Source organism: Salminus brasiliensis, chromosome 24 (assembly GCF_030463535.1).
Source record: "Salminus brasiliensis chromosome 24, fSalBra1.hap2, whole genome shotgun sequence".
NCBI lineage: Eukaryota > Metazoa > Chordata > Actinopteri > Characiformes > Bryconidae > Salminus > Salminus brasiliensis.
Genome location: NC_132901.1, coordinates 15,083,639 through 15,099,409, shown reverse-complemented (window position 1 = coordinate 15,099,409; position 15,771 = coordinate 15,083,639). Strand labels below are relative to the sequence as shown.

The 15,771-nt window shown below is 37.5% G+C and overlaps 1 protein-coding gene across 1 annotated transcript in view; it reads right to left on the bottom strand.

Annotated features, from left to right (window-relative positions):
* Positions 1 to 15,771, bottom strand: part of dchs2 (dachsous cadherin-related 2) — a 38,803-nt gene that overhangs the window by 19,528 nt on the left and 3,504 nt on the right. Inside the window, exons 3-6 of the mRNA XM_072670618.1 lie at positions 5,581 to 5,772; positions 4,354 to 4,585; positions 2,936 to 3,172; positions 177 to 1,202 (exon numbers count right to left, since the gene is read on the bottom strand). Of these exons, the coding sequence (XP_072526719.1) occupies positions 177 to 1,202; positions 2,936 to 3,172; positions 4,354 to 4,585; positions 5,581 to 5,772 (1,687 nt within the window). The remainder of the gene's footprint in view (positions 1 to 176; positions 1,203 to 2,935; positions 3,173 to 4,353; positions 4,586 to 5,580; positions 5,773 to 15,771) is intronic.

Genomic DNA, 15,771 nt, shown 5'->3' with positions numbered 1-15,771 from the left:
TTATGAACCTCGTCCACAAGCAGTTCTTTCCATGTTTTCCTTTTTGGCTATTTAAATATGCTGTTATAAACCAACAACAAAAACATAGTCCATCAAAGAAACACATCCAGAAAACCAAATGTGTCTAACATTAGATAATTATAAGCTAAAAATGGCTACATATGGCTGTTTCTGACCTGTTTTTGAGTTGATGCGGAAGTGTTTCCCATCTGACAGAAGAATGTAGGACAGCTGTCCATTTTTCTTTGAATCTCTGTCTGTAGCTTTCACCATCCCAATCAGGCCGTGAGGGGTAGGTCCTTCTGGAACATTGAAAAAGAACCTGTCCCTGCTGAACACTGGTGTGTTATCATTCTCATCCTGAACCATGACCAACACCATGGCTGTGGCGGTCAGATTAGCAGCCCCGTTCTGAGCCATGGCGCGAACATTGAACCTGTAGGTGGGTTCTGACTCATAATCAAGACTTTGAGCCACGAACAGCCAGCCGGTGTCAGGGTGGAGGAGGAACGGTGGTGGTCTGGAGAGAGGCTCCAAAGAATACTTGAGAGCTTGGGCTAAATCTGACCCCCGCCGGGTCTTGCTAGCATGGGCCCGCACTTGAATCACTCGGGTATCCCTCTGGGCACTTTCTCCAATCTCCACCTGATAGATCAAAGTCTCAAATGCTAAGGTCTCCTCTCCTGGAGCTGAGGAATCAAGCTCCACCACCAGACTAAGCAAAGAACTAAGTGGGGGACTTCCCTCGTCTTCGGCCACCACACTAAGCTTGTATCTTCGATTAGCATCTCTCAAGATGTCGCTGTTTAGTGTTAGCATCCCTAGCTGAGGGTGGATGGAGAAGATTTCACTCTGAGGACGCAAAGAATAATGAATCCGCCCATTAGCGCCACTGTCTGCATCATGAGCATGTGCAAGGAAGAGTATGGTCCCAGGTAGAGTGTTATGGGATATGGTGATGAAGTCAGAAGTCTTTGGGAACACAGGTGGATTATCATTGACATCAGTGATGGTTATGTTGACTTGAGTGCTACTGTAGATGGGCAAGGTGCCTGTGAGGGCCTGCAGGGTCAGCAGGGCATGGTGCAGTGATTCGTGGTCCAAAGCGAGGCTGGTGGAGATGACACCTGATTGGGAATCCACTGAGAAAAGACCCAGAGGGTCTCCAGAGGAGATTCTGTATGAAAGAGCCTCCACTGAATCTGCAATTGTGTGACAATATACATATTTGTTATTAATAAACATAATTCCTCAATATCAGAAACACCCACTTTGTGCTTCCACTCACTGGCCACTTTATTAGAAACTCTTACCTTGTGCTTCCACTCACTGGTCACTTTATTAGAAACATCTACCTTGTGCTTCAATTCACTGGACACTTTCTGCACAGTTTTTCATCACCCTCGACCTTATTTATCATAGGTCAATTTCTGACCTAGTAACACTGTAAAAAAAGCTTCAGCATTTTATATTAAACAAAACAGATCTAAAAAAAGAGATCCACTGCAGTTCTAGAGTTTACTCAGTAAGAAGTGAGCTACTACAATTTTTTTTATTCCAGGTGGTTTTTGGAAAGGTACTTTTACTGCAGTCATTATTTCACTGCAGGAGGACAGCGTTATAACATTACACACACCTCTGCTGACAGTGTGAGTTACATCAGTCCAACTTACTGTATGCTGTGTGTCCGTCTGAGGCCATTGTTTGGCATCTTAGATTTAAAAGGTTGGTGGAGGTAAATCTGCTAGTGATTAAAAGATCTGCTACCTCCCCCAAGAGACACACACACATACACATTATGTCCTTTGATTTACAAAGAAAGAGTTAATCAGCTAATCTAAATGACAACCTCAAATGACTGTCTAGCGAGCGTAAATGCTCATGCACTTGTGTGTGAGTCTAATTAGACTCTAATCTCACTGTTTTATTCAAGAACACTGTCTCCTCCCTGTCCAGAGGAAAAGCTTGGTAATATCAAATGTATATTTTCTCCAATTACCTCAAATGTAGTCAATCAGCCAAGACATGTTTGGTGTCTGAAATTTGCTTCTTTAATTTTATACTTGAACTAGACGGCTACTATAGAAAACAAGTAATGGAATTATCTACATTAGCAATTAGCATGTCTTTCTGTAGCTCTTCACAGGTGGTCCTTGGCTCTTGGATAACTCTTCTGATAATTCTGATAAGTCTAAAATCTTGATGGTGAAATTATATTCTTTCCACTTCTGGATTATGGCCCCTACAGAGCTCACTGAAACCTTCAGTGATTTAATTATTCTGCAGCTCACGAGATGTTTCTTGTTCGGCACCTTGGTAATGAGATTAATGATATTAATTAGCACTAGTGGCAGGATTGCTTTCTAATTACTGATCGATTTCAGCTGGTGACATGACTTTCCATGGCTTTTTGCACCTCTCATTCTTCATGTGTTCAATACTTCTTCCCTGTGTCATTTCCTATTATTACACATAACTGAATTTATGGACATCTATGTTGTTGTTTTTTGCATGCATGGATTGGATGGGTTGTTACCGACATTTGGTAAGAATTTTATGTTTATTGCTTTTGGCTTGTTTTGCAGTCAATAGAAAGAAGAGCATTTTAATTGGTTGAAAGAAGAATGGTGCTGTACAGTCCCCTGATCTGTAGATATATCTCTACATATCTCTATATCTGTAGATAGAAGAATGGGTAAAAATCCCCCACACAAAAACTGAAAGACTCAAAAAACAAAAAAACTACAAAACTACTACAAAAAAGCATTTACAAGCTATGTTACTTACCAAAAGGGGGCGTATACAGATATATCTACCTATCTATGTATCTATCTTCCTTTTTTATAAAAACAAAACAACAAACAAAATGTAATTATGCTACCTATCTACTGACAGTCATACAACATATTTAAGGGCAGATGCTCTGGAAACTCACTGGGTGGTTTGATGGCCTGTACAGTGCCCACAGCAGTGCCCGGGGGCACATCCTCTGGGACAAAGAAGGTGTAGTGTGAGTTGTGGAAGAGTGCAGGTGTGAGGTCTGTGTGCAGGACATTAATGATGATGTCAGCAGGCTGAACAGCAGGCACACCCTGACCATCATGGGCAGAAACAGTCAGTCTTACACTGCTGCTGCCCAGTGCAGAGAGTGGAGAGGACAATGAGACTGTACCTACAGAAAACACACACACACACACACACACACACACACACACACACACACACACACATCAATATGAATATATAAATAATATTAAATTCATGCCCCTGGCCATATTGTTTACCATGGTAATACTTGCAGACAGTTGGACAGAATGATATAAGTGAATGCTCCCCAACCGTTCCCAGCATAATATCAGAAACCTATCAGCAATGCTAAAGAAGAATGTGGTCAGCAGAGGGGGTTTAGTGTCTGGTCCCACATTGACAGATGGTGTGGACCCTGCAAAATTTTCTCACCTAAACTTACCTTACAATCTGAGCAAACTGACAAAGCACTGATTTAAGAGCTCACACATGGAAGGCGTATTAGCATGTTAGCTTTGGAGTTGGACAGATGGTCCGATCTGCATAAGATTTGGAGTAATGCTGCTGAGGCCAATAGAAATGAATGAGACACAGTACTGCCACTTAGTTGACTTAATAACACTGCTAAATAACAAACATTGTGTTATATATATATATATATAAAAGAAAACTTTTACATTCTTCACTACTCTTCATATCACACATATGCTTTGGGTATATTGATCTCCAGCACTTGGAGCATAGCCAAAGCTTTAAAATTGAAAAGGTTGTCTGGGAAACTTTAGTTTTAGACATGATGTGAAATGAATCAAACTTAACATGACTAAAGATATTTTCAAGACTACACAAAAAATATATTAATATTGTATAATGTTATTTAGTAACAATACAGCTGGGCAGTACTGCATATCACTGAGTGTGACCAGTTAGGGTAGAGTCCTTATTCACCCCCCCTTGCTAACCCCCTTGACCTCCTGGTGGGAGATAAGAGGAAGGATTACCGGTAGTTCACTGCAGTCAGCTTATAGAGTGAAAGAGCCACTAAGGGCACTATGGCTGTCTTTAACAGTAAATAACTATAATTTGATTAAGTCTTTGATTAAGGTACATATTCTCTGGATGGTCGTATAGTCAGGACTGACTATCTGAAGCCCAATCTCATTGGTAACAAAATGGGAAGGGTTTTTGCGTGAGCATAAGCTTGAAGCTTGAACCCAGCACATACACCCATGTCCAACCCTCTGAAGAGCAGGTGTTGCTGCAAGCACACACAATTTGTATGTAAGTAATTCTCCCTTGAAAAGTAAAAAAGAAATGCCACTTCACCTGTTGATTGGTCCACTGAGAAAAGAGAGGAGGAGTCGCCAGGTAAAAGTTCATATGTGATTTGTCCATAGTGGCCAGAGTCTTGGTCAGTGGCAATAACGGTGAGTATCTCAGCTCTAGGCTGAGTGTGGCTGCTTATGCTAGTGATGTATTTCTCTGGGTTAAACACCGGAGCGTTATCATTCACATCCTCCACATCAATGTGAAGATACGCCTGAGACCACAGACCTCCCTGAGGAGAATGAGAGGAAGGAAAACAATGGAAATAGTGTTTATCACAGTGACTTTTTTTCAACATGAATTGAAATGAACTGCTTAAATACATTTTCCATTACTATTTATTTCTTAATGACAATTTATTTCTTTATTTCTTTAAGTCTTAATAAACAAATATCCAGAATGAAGGTCAAATAAAATATTGACATGAAATTGTAACAAACTGATCTTCAAAAATAAGGCTGTAATAAATGAATATCCAGAGCAAGTTCTAATATTATGACAACATGAATGCAAAGAATAGGATTGTAAGAAAATGAATATTCAGAATGAAGTTGTAGTACATACACATGCAGAACAAAGGTCTAATAAAATGAATATCCACAATGAAATACAAATAAAATATATATCCAGAATGAGGTTAGTTCTAATAAAATGAATATCCAGAAAGAGGATCGTTCTAATAAAATGAACATCCAGAATGAGGTTAGTTTTAATAAAATCAATATCCAGAATGAGGTTAGTTCTAATAAAATCAATATCCAGAATGAGTTTATAGTACATACACATGCATGTTCATTTTATTAGAACAAAGTTCTAATAAAATGAATTTCCAGAATGAGGTTTTAATAAAATGAATTTCCAGGATGAGGTTAGTTCTAATAAAATGAATATGCAAAATGAAGCTCTAATTAATGAAGTACTACTGGAATGAATATCCAGAATGAAGTTGTAATACAATTAATATCTAGAACAGAGTTGTAATATATCTAACAATATAAAAAATGTAACTCTAATACAATAACTGGCCATAATAAAGTTTAATAACAAATTATGAATAAGATATAAAACAACGTTATATCCTAAAAAATACCTATGAAATACATTCGAAATATATTTAAACTACAAAGCTGAGTAGGCAGTCTGCCTGTTGAATAAATTATTTGCTAACAGACCACTTAACATGTAAACAAAGATTATGAACAAATGAACAAACTATTATTTACTCACTTGATCTTCTGCTTTTATCAAAAGATCAATGGTGACCAGACCCCCATCACAATCAATATCCTCATATACACAGATGTCTCCAGTAACAGGGTTGATGTGGAAGAGAGGATGTGAGTCTTCGCTGTTGTATCCATCAGAAAACGAGTAGCGCACCATTCCAAATTCTCCACCATCAGCATCCTCAGCAATGACCTGTACATCATACACAGGATCACAGATTAAAATGAATACAGAATTTCACATTCACAATTTAACATTCCACTGTTTTGGGTTCAGTTTTTTTGTTTAAGTATCAATACATTCTACCTTTAAGTTTAGTTATATTTTGATTCAAGAACTTGATTTGTTTTAAATCCCCCCTCCCCCCACACACACAAACAATTCCTGTGGTATTTTGCAATTTGTCTCAATGACAAAATGGATTATATAACCATTATAGAATGCTTAAAAATGAAACAATATTGTCCATATCATCATTTAAATGTTCTGTAGTGAATCAAAAATGACCACATGGATAATATGAACATTACACACATGGACAAAATTGTTGGTACCCCTCGGTTAATGAAAGAAAAACCAACAATGGTCACAGAAATAACTTGAATCTGACAAAAGTAATAATTAATAAAAATGCTATGAAAATGAACAAATGAAAATCTGACATAGATTTTGAACCATGCTTCAATAGAATTATTTAAAAAAGTAAACTCATTAAACAGGCCTGGACAAAAATGATGGTACCCCTGAAAATTATGTGACCAAAGGAATATGTTAAATCTAGGTGTGTCCACTAATTAGCATCACAGGTATCTACACTCTTGTAATCAGTCAGTGGGTCTATATTTAGGGCTACAGGTGGTCACTGTGCTGTTTGGTGACATGTTGTGTACCACACTCAACATAGACCAGAGGAAGCGTTGTCTCAGGAGATTAGAAAGAAAATTATAGACAAGCATGTTAATGGTAAAGGTAATAAGACCATCTCCAAGCAGCTTAATGTTCCTGTGACTATAGTTGCACATATTATTCAGAAATGTAGGATCCAGATTAAGGGTGAACTTCAAGCTCAAGGAGCATCAGTGTCAGATCGCATCATCCCTTGTTGTTGTGGACTTCATGGGAGACAACCAAGGAGGACACTATTGTTGAAAATAAATCATGAAAAAGCCAGACTGGAATTTGCCAAACATGTTGACAATCCCCAAAGCTTCTGGGAGAATGTCCTATGGACAGATGAGACAAAAATGGAACTTTTTGCCAATGCACATCAGCTCTATGTTCACAGATGAAAAATGAGGCATATCAATAAAAGAACACTGTCCATACTGTGAAACATGGAGGAGGCTCTGTTATGTTCTGGGGCTGCTTTGCTGCATCTGGAATAGGGTATCTTGAATCTGTGCAGGGTACAATGAAATCTCAAGAAAATCAAGGGATTCTAGAGAGAAATGTGCTGCCCAGTGTCAGAAAGCTTGGTCTCAGTCACAAGTCATGGGTCGTGCAACAGGATAATGACCCAAAAAACACATAGCTAAAAACATCCAAGAATGGCTAAGAAGAAAATATTGGACTATTCTGAAGTGGCCTTGAATGAGCCCTGACCTAAATCCTATTGAGCATCTTTATAAGGAGCTGAAACATGCCATCTGGAAAAGTCATGGAGCAGTTGCTCAGGAGGAGTGGGCCAAAATAACTGCTGATTTAGTGATTTAGTTTCATGAGTTTATTTTTTTAAACAATTCTGTTGAAGCATGGTTGAAAAGCAATGTCTGACTTTCACTGGTTAATTTTCATAGCATTTTTATTTATTATTACTTTTGTCAGATTCAAGTTATTTCTAGTGACCATTGTGGGTTTTTCTTTTATTAACTGAGGGGTACCAACAATTTTGTCCAAATGTGTATAGAGCAAATGCGGATTCCTATCATGTACCACTGAAATGTCAACACTAGGTCGAAGCACAGGATGGCCTGAATCTCTGATCTGTGCTTACCCTTAAATCGCCTTAATTCTGCTGTTTTACTTACAGTGCCAAGGTGTGCATACAGTGTGCAACCCAATCCTATTACCCTATTAACCATGTGTCAGCACAGCGCTGTCTGGGTGCAGAAAGTGTGACAGCCACAACAGGATGACCCTCTAGAATCACACCTAAGAGCACTTTAGTTTCAACATTTCAGCTTCACACCTCCCTGCAATCCTGCCTTCAGACCTTGAGTAATGTTTATTACAGCGGCCGGTAAAGCCATTCTGGAACATAGCAGATTAAGTCTCTTAAGGATTTTAGAATCAGAGGGAATTAGGAGTAAGTGTGGACAACTAGGGAGTGTTTGTAAAGCACTTTTGCACTTTTGTGTTTTGCTGCGCCGTTTCTCACTAACACCTGATGTTTATGTTGTAATATACAGTATATATAACTGACCAAGCACTTTATTGGTAACACACATACTAATACTGGGTAGGGCCTGCCCCCTTTGTTCTAAAAAAAAACCCTTGATTTTTTATGCCATAGCTCCACATGTTATTTGAAACATTAAATTAGACTTTTTTTTTCCTGGATCCCAAAGATGCTGTACTGGATTAAAATCTACTGACTGGAAAGGCCATTGAAGAGCACTTTTGCTTAGTGACTGATATTAACAGGCCCAAAGTCTGCCAAGAAAACATTCCTCACAACATCACACCACCTCCACCAGCCTGGATTGTTGGACAATAGCAGGTTGGGTCCATTGATTCATGCAGATTCAGGACAAATTTTGTGTCCTGATTTTGTGAGCCTGTGGCCACTGCAGCCTCAGCTTTCTGTTCTTGGCTGAAAGAAGTCTAACCCAGCGTGGTCTTCTGCTGTTGTAGTCTCTGTCTGCCTTATCTAAGTTCCTATAGCCTTTCTGTCAGCTCCAACCAGTCTGGCCACTCTTTGTGTATCTGTATATCTGTCTGAGGAACCACTGACCACTGGACATTTTCTTTATTACACCACTCTAAGTAAAAGTTAGCACTATTGTGAAAATCCAAAGATATCAGCGGTTTTAGAAACACCCAAACCAGTCTGTCTGGCACCAAAAATTATGCCACTCTCGAAATCACTGAGATCACATTTTTTGTTCCTAATAAAGTGCTTAGTGAGTGTAGTTAGAAGTGGCGCTCAGTTATTGAAATTATTCTTACTGGACACATTCTGTTATTCATTAGTTCTGCTGTAGTAATAATCACGCAGCAACGGCCTGCACAGCGCGCACGCCTGAGCTCCCCCACCTGTCCACATTACACTTGACCTGCAGCGCTGTGTGAGGCCAGCAGGACGGGCCAGGCGACAACCTGTCCTGGAATTCTTCAGCCTGCTAAACATTGTCTTGTTCGTTTTTTTATTATTATTATTATTATCTTATAATGTTTCCTAACTAAATCCTGAACCATATGTAAAAGTGTGAGTGTGAAGAACCTTTCAAAGGTTTCTCCATCCTGGTCCTGGAGGCACCCTGCCCTGCACATATTAGTGATTTCCCTGTTCCCCTGTTCAAACACACCCGAATAAACTAATCAGATCACCAGGAACACCTTTAAGAGTTACAGGGCATATGTTAAAGCAGGGAGTCCACTAGTCCACTCCAGGGTTAGGGTTGAGAGACACTCATCTAAAGAACTTTCACTCGGTGTAGTGAAGATTCATTACTAATTTAAAGGTTCACTGTGCACAAGTATTATGCTATATTTTATAGCATAAACAAACAGTTTGTGTAAAAAGCTGGGACTCCACATGTGTTGCCATAGTTAATGAATGTTATTGTTAAATGTGTTGCTCTCTTCGACAAAAGAGTAGTTCTGCTTCTTTACTACCTATCTGTGGTTCTGATTGTAAGATTTTCAGTTTAACTGATGCTAAGCATTGCTCTTTAATATGCATTAGATACTTATGTATTTATTATGTATATATTATTGTACTACATTCATTATGTGTGTACTTATTTATTTATTTATTTGCTTTATGTACTTTTTATATTATACTTGTATATTATAATATTGGCTTGTCTGTTTGTCTGTCATAAACTAAAGGTTTCTTTTTCTTTAAGAAAACAGTTCACCCTAAAATCTCATTTTGATAATTACTCCTCAGATTCATATTTGATTACATTTATTTACAGCATATATTCAATTACATTCAAATTTATTACACTTCATTCACTGCTCAACCATGTGTACTTAAGTTTTACTTTCTTTATAAGAGTTTTTCATTATTTAATGAAAAGCAACATGTAATTACATCATTAAATGCTTTTCAGTCTGTACTCTGTATATATTTATGGTCTTTTATTTGTCTTCCTCTGTCGACCAATAATCACCCTTACATAAGGTCACCCATTATTAGCTATGTATGAATAAACACCAAACAGAATGTATCCAATGTGTTTCTTTCACCCAGAGTATTAAGTAGAAGTGAAACTTATTTCCAGGGCTGATGGCAGTGTGTAATCTGATGGTTGTGAGACTACAGAAGCTATAATTAGAGCTGCTTAAAGGCTCAAATGGCCCTAAAGAAGACCACTCACTATTTCAACAACTTTAAGTCCTTGCAGTACTACAACCAGAAACATCCCATTCTAAACTTCAGCGCTCAAAAACAACACAACTCACATTAACCAATAATACACAGCGTGCCTTTGCCCATAACACACTACATGTTAAATACCATAACATTCAAATAAACCCAAATTAACATGCATTTCCACCATTCACTGTATACATGTGTTTAAAGCTTGTATATGTGTGTCCATTTCCACCAGCAGCTCACCTAATCAACTTTAATGAAGTACTGATTAGATAAACTAGGAACTGAATGCTAGATCTGAAACATGAGTATTTTGGACAGATGAAAACCACATCACCTGTCAAACATGGTGGAAACACTGTTACGGTATGGGCATGTATTGCTGGCAGCGGAACTGAGTCACTGGTGTAGCAGGATGACTTCTGAAGTGTATAGCCTTACACATTCTGCTCAGATTTAGTCAAATGCTGTAAAACCGATGACCCAAAGCATACAGTGAAAGCAACCCAAGAACTTCTCAAGGCAAAGAAATTGAGTCAGTCACCTGACTTCAACACATTTGAGCAGCTCTGCACTTATTAAAGACAAACTGAAGGAAGGAATACCCACAAACGAGCAGCAGCTGATGGCCTGGCAAAGCATCTTAAGGGAGGAAACCCAGCATTTGGTGATGTTTATGGGTTTCAGACATCAGGCACTCATTAAAAATACTCCATATATTTATAATTATTAGCTTGAGCCTGTGAAAATGGAGGTGTTATGTAGAAATGCAATTCCTTAACAATACATCTAGTATTTTTGGTTAACCTGAGTTAAAGCTAAAAGTCTGCACTTTACATCACATCTTGCTGCTTCATGTTAAATGAACTGTGGTGGTGTACAGAGATAAGATTCTGATCTCACTATGTCACTGACATTGGGATTTATCCATGATAACACAACATATCTATCTAATAATAAATACAGCAAAGTTAAAATAAAATTATTATATTATTAATATCATATAATATTATAATATTATAAAATTGCATTAATTTAACAAAGTCGATTGTACTAACTACTCCTAAAACCTCCTGAACACTGACGCTGAGCTGAATGTCAACAGGAAAGTGAAAAATAAAGAGAATTACAAATAATGTTTAATGCTCTAATCCTTGCTGTAAAGCTCAGTGTAGCTTAGAACCGGAGTGTTTTCATGTGCGCCATGAGTTATGATTTTGAGTTTATGGCTGTGTGTTTCTGCTCTGCCCTCAGGGCAGCAGGGCTTTATTGCAGTATATTTCTGCTCTCGGCTCTGATTGATCACTCTGCTGTCGTCCTGCTATAAAGCTGTTACCACGCCAGGGTTTATGGGCCGTGTGGGTGGAACACTGTTTAAAGCCTTCGGTCAAGGTCTGATGGGGAATCTCAAACTGCGGTATAACACTGCCACATCACCCTAAGACAGCTTTCAGCAGATCAACTCAATTAAAGAGTTATATAACATGCTACATCGAAATTAGACTTACTATTGTTGTTGACAAACTTATGAGTATTATTACTGTGAATAATAATAATAATAATAATAATAATAATAATAATGTGTTAATCAATGTCCACTTCATTTACTAATTTTCAGGCAATTCTTAGCATTCTTTGTTATTTTGTTATTTTATTTTCATTAACAAGCTTTTTTGCCTTTTACACCTTAGTGACAATAGTTGTAATAACAGTAGAGGTAGTAATAGTAGCAGTAAAAGTAGCAGTAGTAGTAGTAGTCATGGTAATAAAATAAGGTCATAGCAGTAAAGGTATTTGCAATATTAATAGTATTATTAGTAAAAGTTGTAGTAAAAGTATCACTAGTAGTAGTAATAGAAGTAGCAGTAATTGTAGTAAATTATTATGTAATAAAAGTAGCAGTTAGTTAGGGAAGGCTGAGGGGGGGAGCATTTGGGAGGATGTTAGGATGATTCTAAGGGCCTATGAGGCCCTAAAAATGTATTGAGTATTTTGACCGAACTTGTTGTGGGACCCAGTGTAATATCATCTCATGGGGCCAAATATATTTAGATGTCCTATAAAGTAAACTTAGCATAAACTTTTAAAACTCTAAAATGGCTTTTAACTACTAATGTCAAACACACTGAAAAAATAGATGTCTAAAATACAATAAATCCCTGCCAAAACAAACTCTTTTTTTGTGTACAAGTGCTGCTAAATCGTTTTACTGTAGAATGAACAGGACAGAGTGTAAATGTATGTATTTAGCACATGGTGATTAATCTTCAAATAGGTGAAAGCAATCAGTGTGGACAGAGACCTAAGACAACTGGCTACAGAAGGGTCCCTACCTCTTAATTACTTCCTAAAGATGTTCCTGGTGACCTTTGTACCAGATAGTGATCAGCTCTCGTTTTCCACTGAGCTGCTGATTGTGTTTGTACTGTTCTCAGAGTGGAATCTGGAGCTTATTTTGGAAACTGCAGTCCTTTACCTCCTTCTGACTGGCACTGTGACCCATTTATTGTTTTAAAATTTCTGTCAAATTAATGCAATAGACCTGTCTTAGGATTAAAGGAGAATCCCACTGTTTTGTTTAAGGTTAGAGCATAATTAAAATTATTCAGAATGGTTTGATGTAAAATGCTTCATTCTTGGGAAACTTACTGTGTCAGATTTCTACACAGTCGTGGTGAATAAAACCAGATGGCCAAAGAGATTAATGCCTCTAAAAGCTTCCTCAAATAAAGTTACTATACTGGATGGTCAAATATTGAACAGCAAAACACATAAAACAGAAGACACATACACTTACTGCTGGTTTTAGATAGTAGCTAAATAAAACGGTAATATTTTATGACACCTGGTTCTTGTCCCAACAAATGAATCTGAATCAGTACCCTGATTTTTGACCACCACATGTGAAAATATGTGTCTCTACAGTTAACCATTTCACACCAAACCACTCTGAATGCCTTTGTTTACATTTCATAGGTTTATATTGAACCTTTGAATAAAGTGTGGAAATCCCCTGTAAGAATGTGGGGCTAGGAACTTGGACCCAGGTAACAGGGTGTGTTTGAGCAAGCACTGCACTCTGGGCAGTGTGTCGAAAGATCTTATCTGAATGATTTTAAATATTAGAATTTTTAAAGTATTTAAAGTATGTCATAGCTTTTATAAAATGTATGATTATTCAATAATTTAGAGCATTAAGCTTTTAGAAAACTCTTTACAACTTTAGCTTTACAACTAAGAACTCTCTTAGTCATTAATAATAGGCCTGACACGATAGTTATGCTATTAACTTACTGTTCAATATTTGGACATGACCTCAATCATTTTTGCTGACCTCAGCATTGCCCATTGTGTTTACTTGCGTGTATTTTAGCCAGTCTTGTCCGCTCTCAGTTGGAGGCGAGCCCCCCCTCCCCAATATGGCACAGATATTGTCAAACAAACAGCGACAGAGAAAGATTCAGTGCCATCTTGCGAGCCGTTTCCAACTACTCTAACTTCTAGAAACTGTGTTGTATTTTGCAGTGGGTTCCGACAAAAATATATACCATATCAGACACAAACTCAGCCAATGCTACTGTATAACTGTGCAAATTCTCCTCTTGAGGGGGGCAGAGTGAAGACTTAACACTTCTAAAAGGATACACACTGAGAGTCCATCACTCAGTATAGTGAATATCAGAACACAGCCACTAACAGCACAAACGGCAATTGGTCTGTCTTTATATGTCAACAGTAACACATTGAGCATGGTCGCACATCTGAAGTGCCATCACTCTGGTGTTTCAGTTTCACTCTATTTTAAGACACTTTTAGCTCATAACAGGACCGCAAGTAACATATTCCCTTCTATGTCTCTTCTATGTTTTTGGATGACGCTTTATTTAAAGGCCTAAACTGCAATTGTGTTTTTATTATTGTAGCATTAGCTGGGTATCCTTCTCCTACATGTCCAGCCAGATAGTGAGAGCAGAATATATCCTTTAAGAAAGAAAATATACAGGCTGTGTTGTCAGTTCCGACCATTAAATTAAATCAATTAAATAAAAACTAAAAAGCTAAGACAGACTAGCTTGGAGCTTTTACAAATGGCTACTTTATTCTGGATGTCTGCATTGCGTCGTAAAATGTGACAATACTCTGGTCAGCCAGCGCTCTGCAAATGTTACACGTCATGTTTCAGCCCCTTTTCAGCTCAGAGCAAACAGGTGCTAAAAAAGTACCCAGTTGTAGGTACTAGATACCAAATGTACCTAATAGAAAAGCAAAAAAGCAGAGTAGAGTCACGTAGAGTAGTGTAGAGTGGTCGGGTAATTAGGTAACAATTATTGATCATTATACCAGATGAATAAAATGGTCTTTAAATGACAATTTAAATTGCAATGATTATTTCTTTGTTTATCGAGCAAACAATAGTGATCATGAAAGGCTTAACTACTCATACCACAAAATTTACATATAAATAAAATGCATTTTTGTTAAAAATAAAAGATTTCTTTATTTAAGGCTTAAATGCTCTGACTCTGACTGTATTTCAAGACATAAAACATTTTTTTATATTACTAGTCAGTACTGACTGACTCTTCTGCCTTCACTCAGCTGTTTGTACCAGGCAACAGTGGCAGTACCAGCCTACAAGTTTGTCTCACACGCTCACACACACACACACACACATAGCTTTAACACTGCCGTCTTTGTGTCAAGAAGAAAAAAAGAAAATGTGAAAACACTCCGGATTTTAACACCATCTCCAAGTCCATAAAGCACCAAACAGCATGTGCATGTTTTGCTACTAATCAGATGTTTCCTTATGTTGTGCAAGAATGTGATTATTTGTCCCACAGTGTAAACAATGTGATCAAGAGCTTATTTGTATCTTTGTATTTTTCTTTCCATATTTACCTTATAACCGTAATTTTGATGCAAAATGAATAAAGCCACCTGACTGGCAGTACATCAAAAATATATAGAGATGTTTAAAAAAGACAGTGTGCTGTTAATTTTATAATTAATGAAAATGAGAACTACAGAAAAAGTGATATGAGAATGTCAAATAAGAAAGACAGTGGTCACTGGCTCACCAAAACTGTACAGTTAAAGACTGTAGTCACTTTACGGAAAATGGTAAAGATGGAAAAGAAAGAAAAAAAGTTCTATTAAAAAAAAACAGGAACGTAATATATATTCCCTTCTATGTATTTTTAGATAACGTTAATACATGTCCAGCCAGATAGTGAGAGCTTAATATATACTGTTATAAAGAAAATATACTGTTAATGTCTTTAAGGAGTATCTGCTAGGAATAGAATAGAATAGCAATGTTCAATTAGCATCTAAACATATACACACAATACCACACAGTACAACAAGCGCTAGCTAATGTCTTTAGATCAGTGAAATGCTTCTATGCAATTTTACAACTAAAACAGGCTTAGTGTCAGTATCAACCATTAAAATAGCCAACAAAAAAGCTTGAGTGACAGTTCTATCTGGCCAGTCAGCGCTCTGCAAGGGTTACATGTCATGTTTTAGTCCCTATTCGGCTCGCTTGGAACCATGAGTGAGCAGGTTTCTAAAAAAAGTACCTGGTTTAAGGTACCAGGTAACAAATCTGTATCAGAAAAGCAGGTACCAGGTAAAAAAAA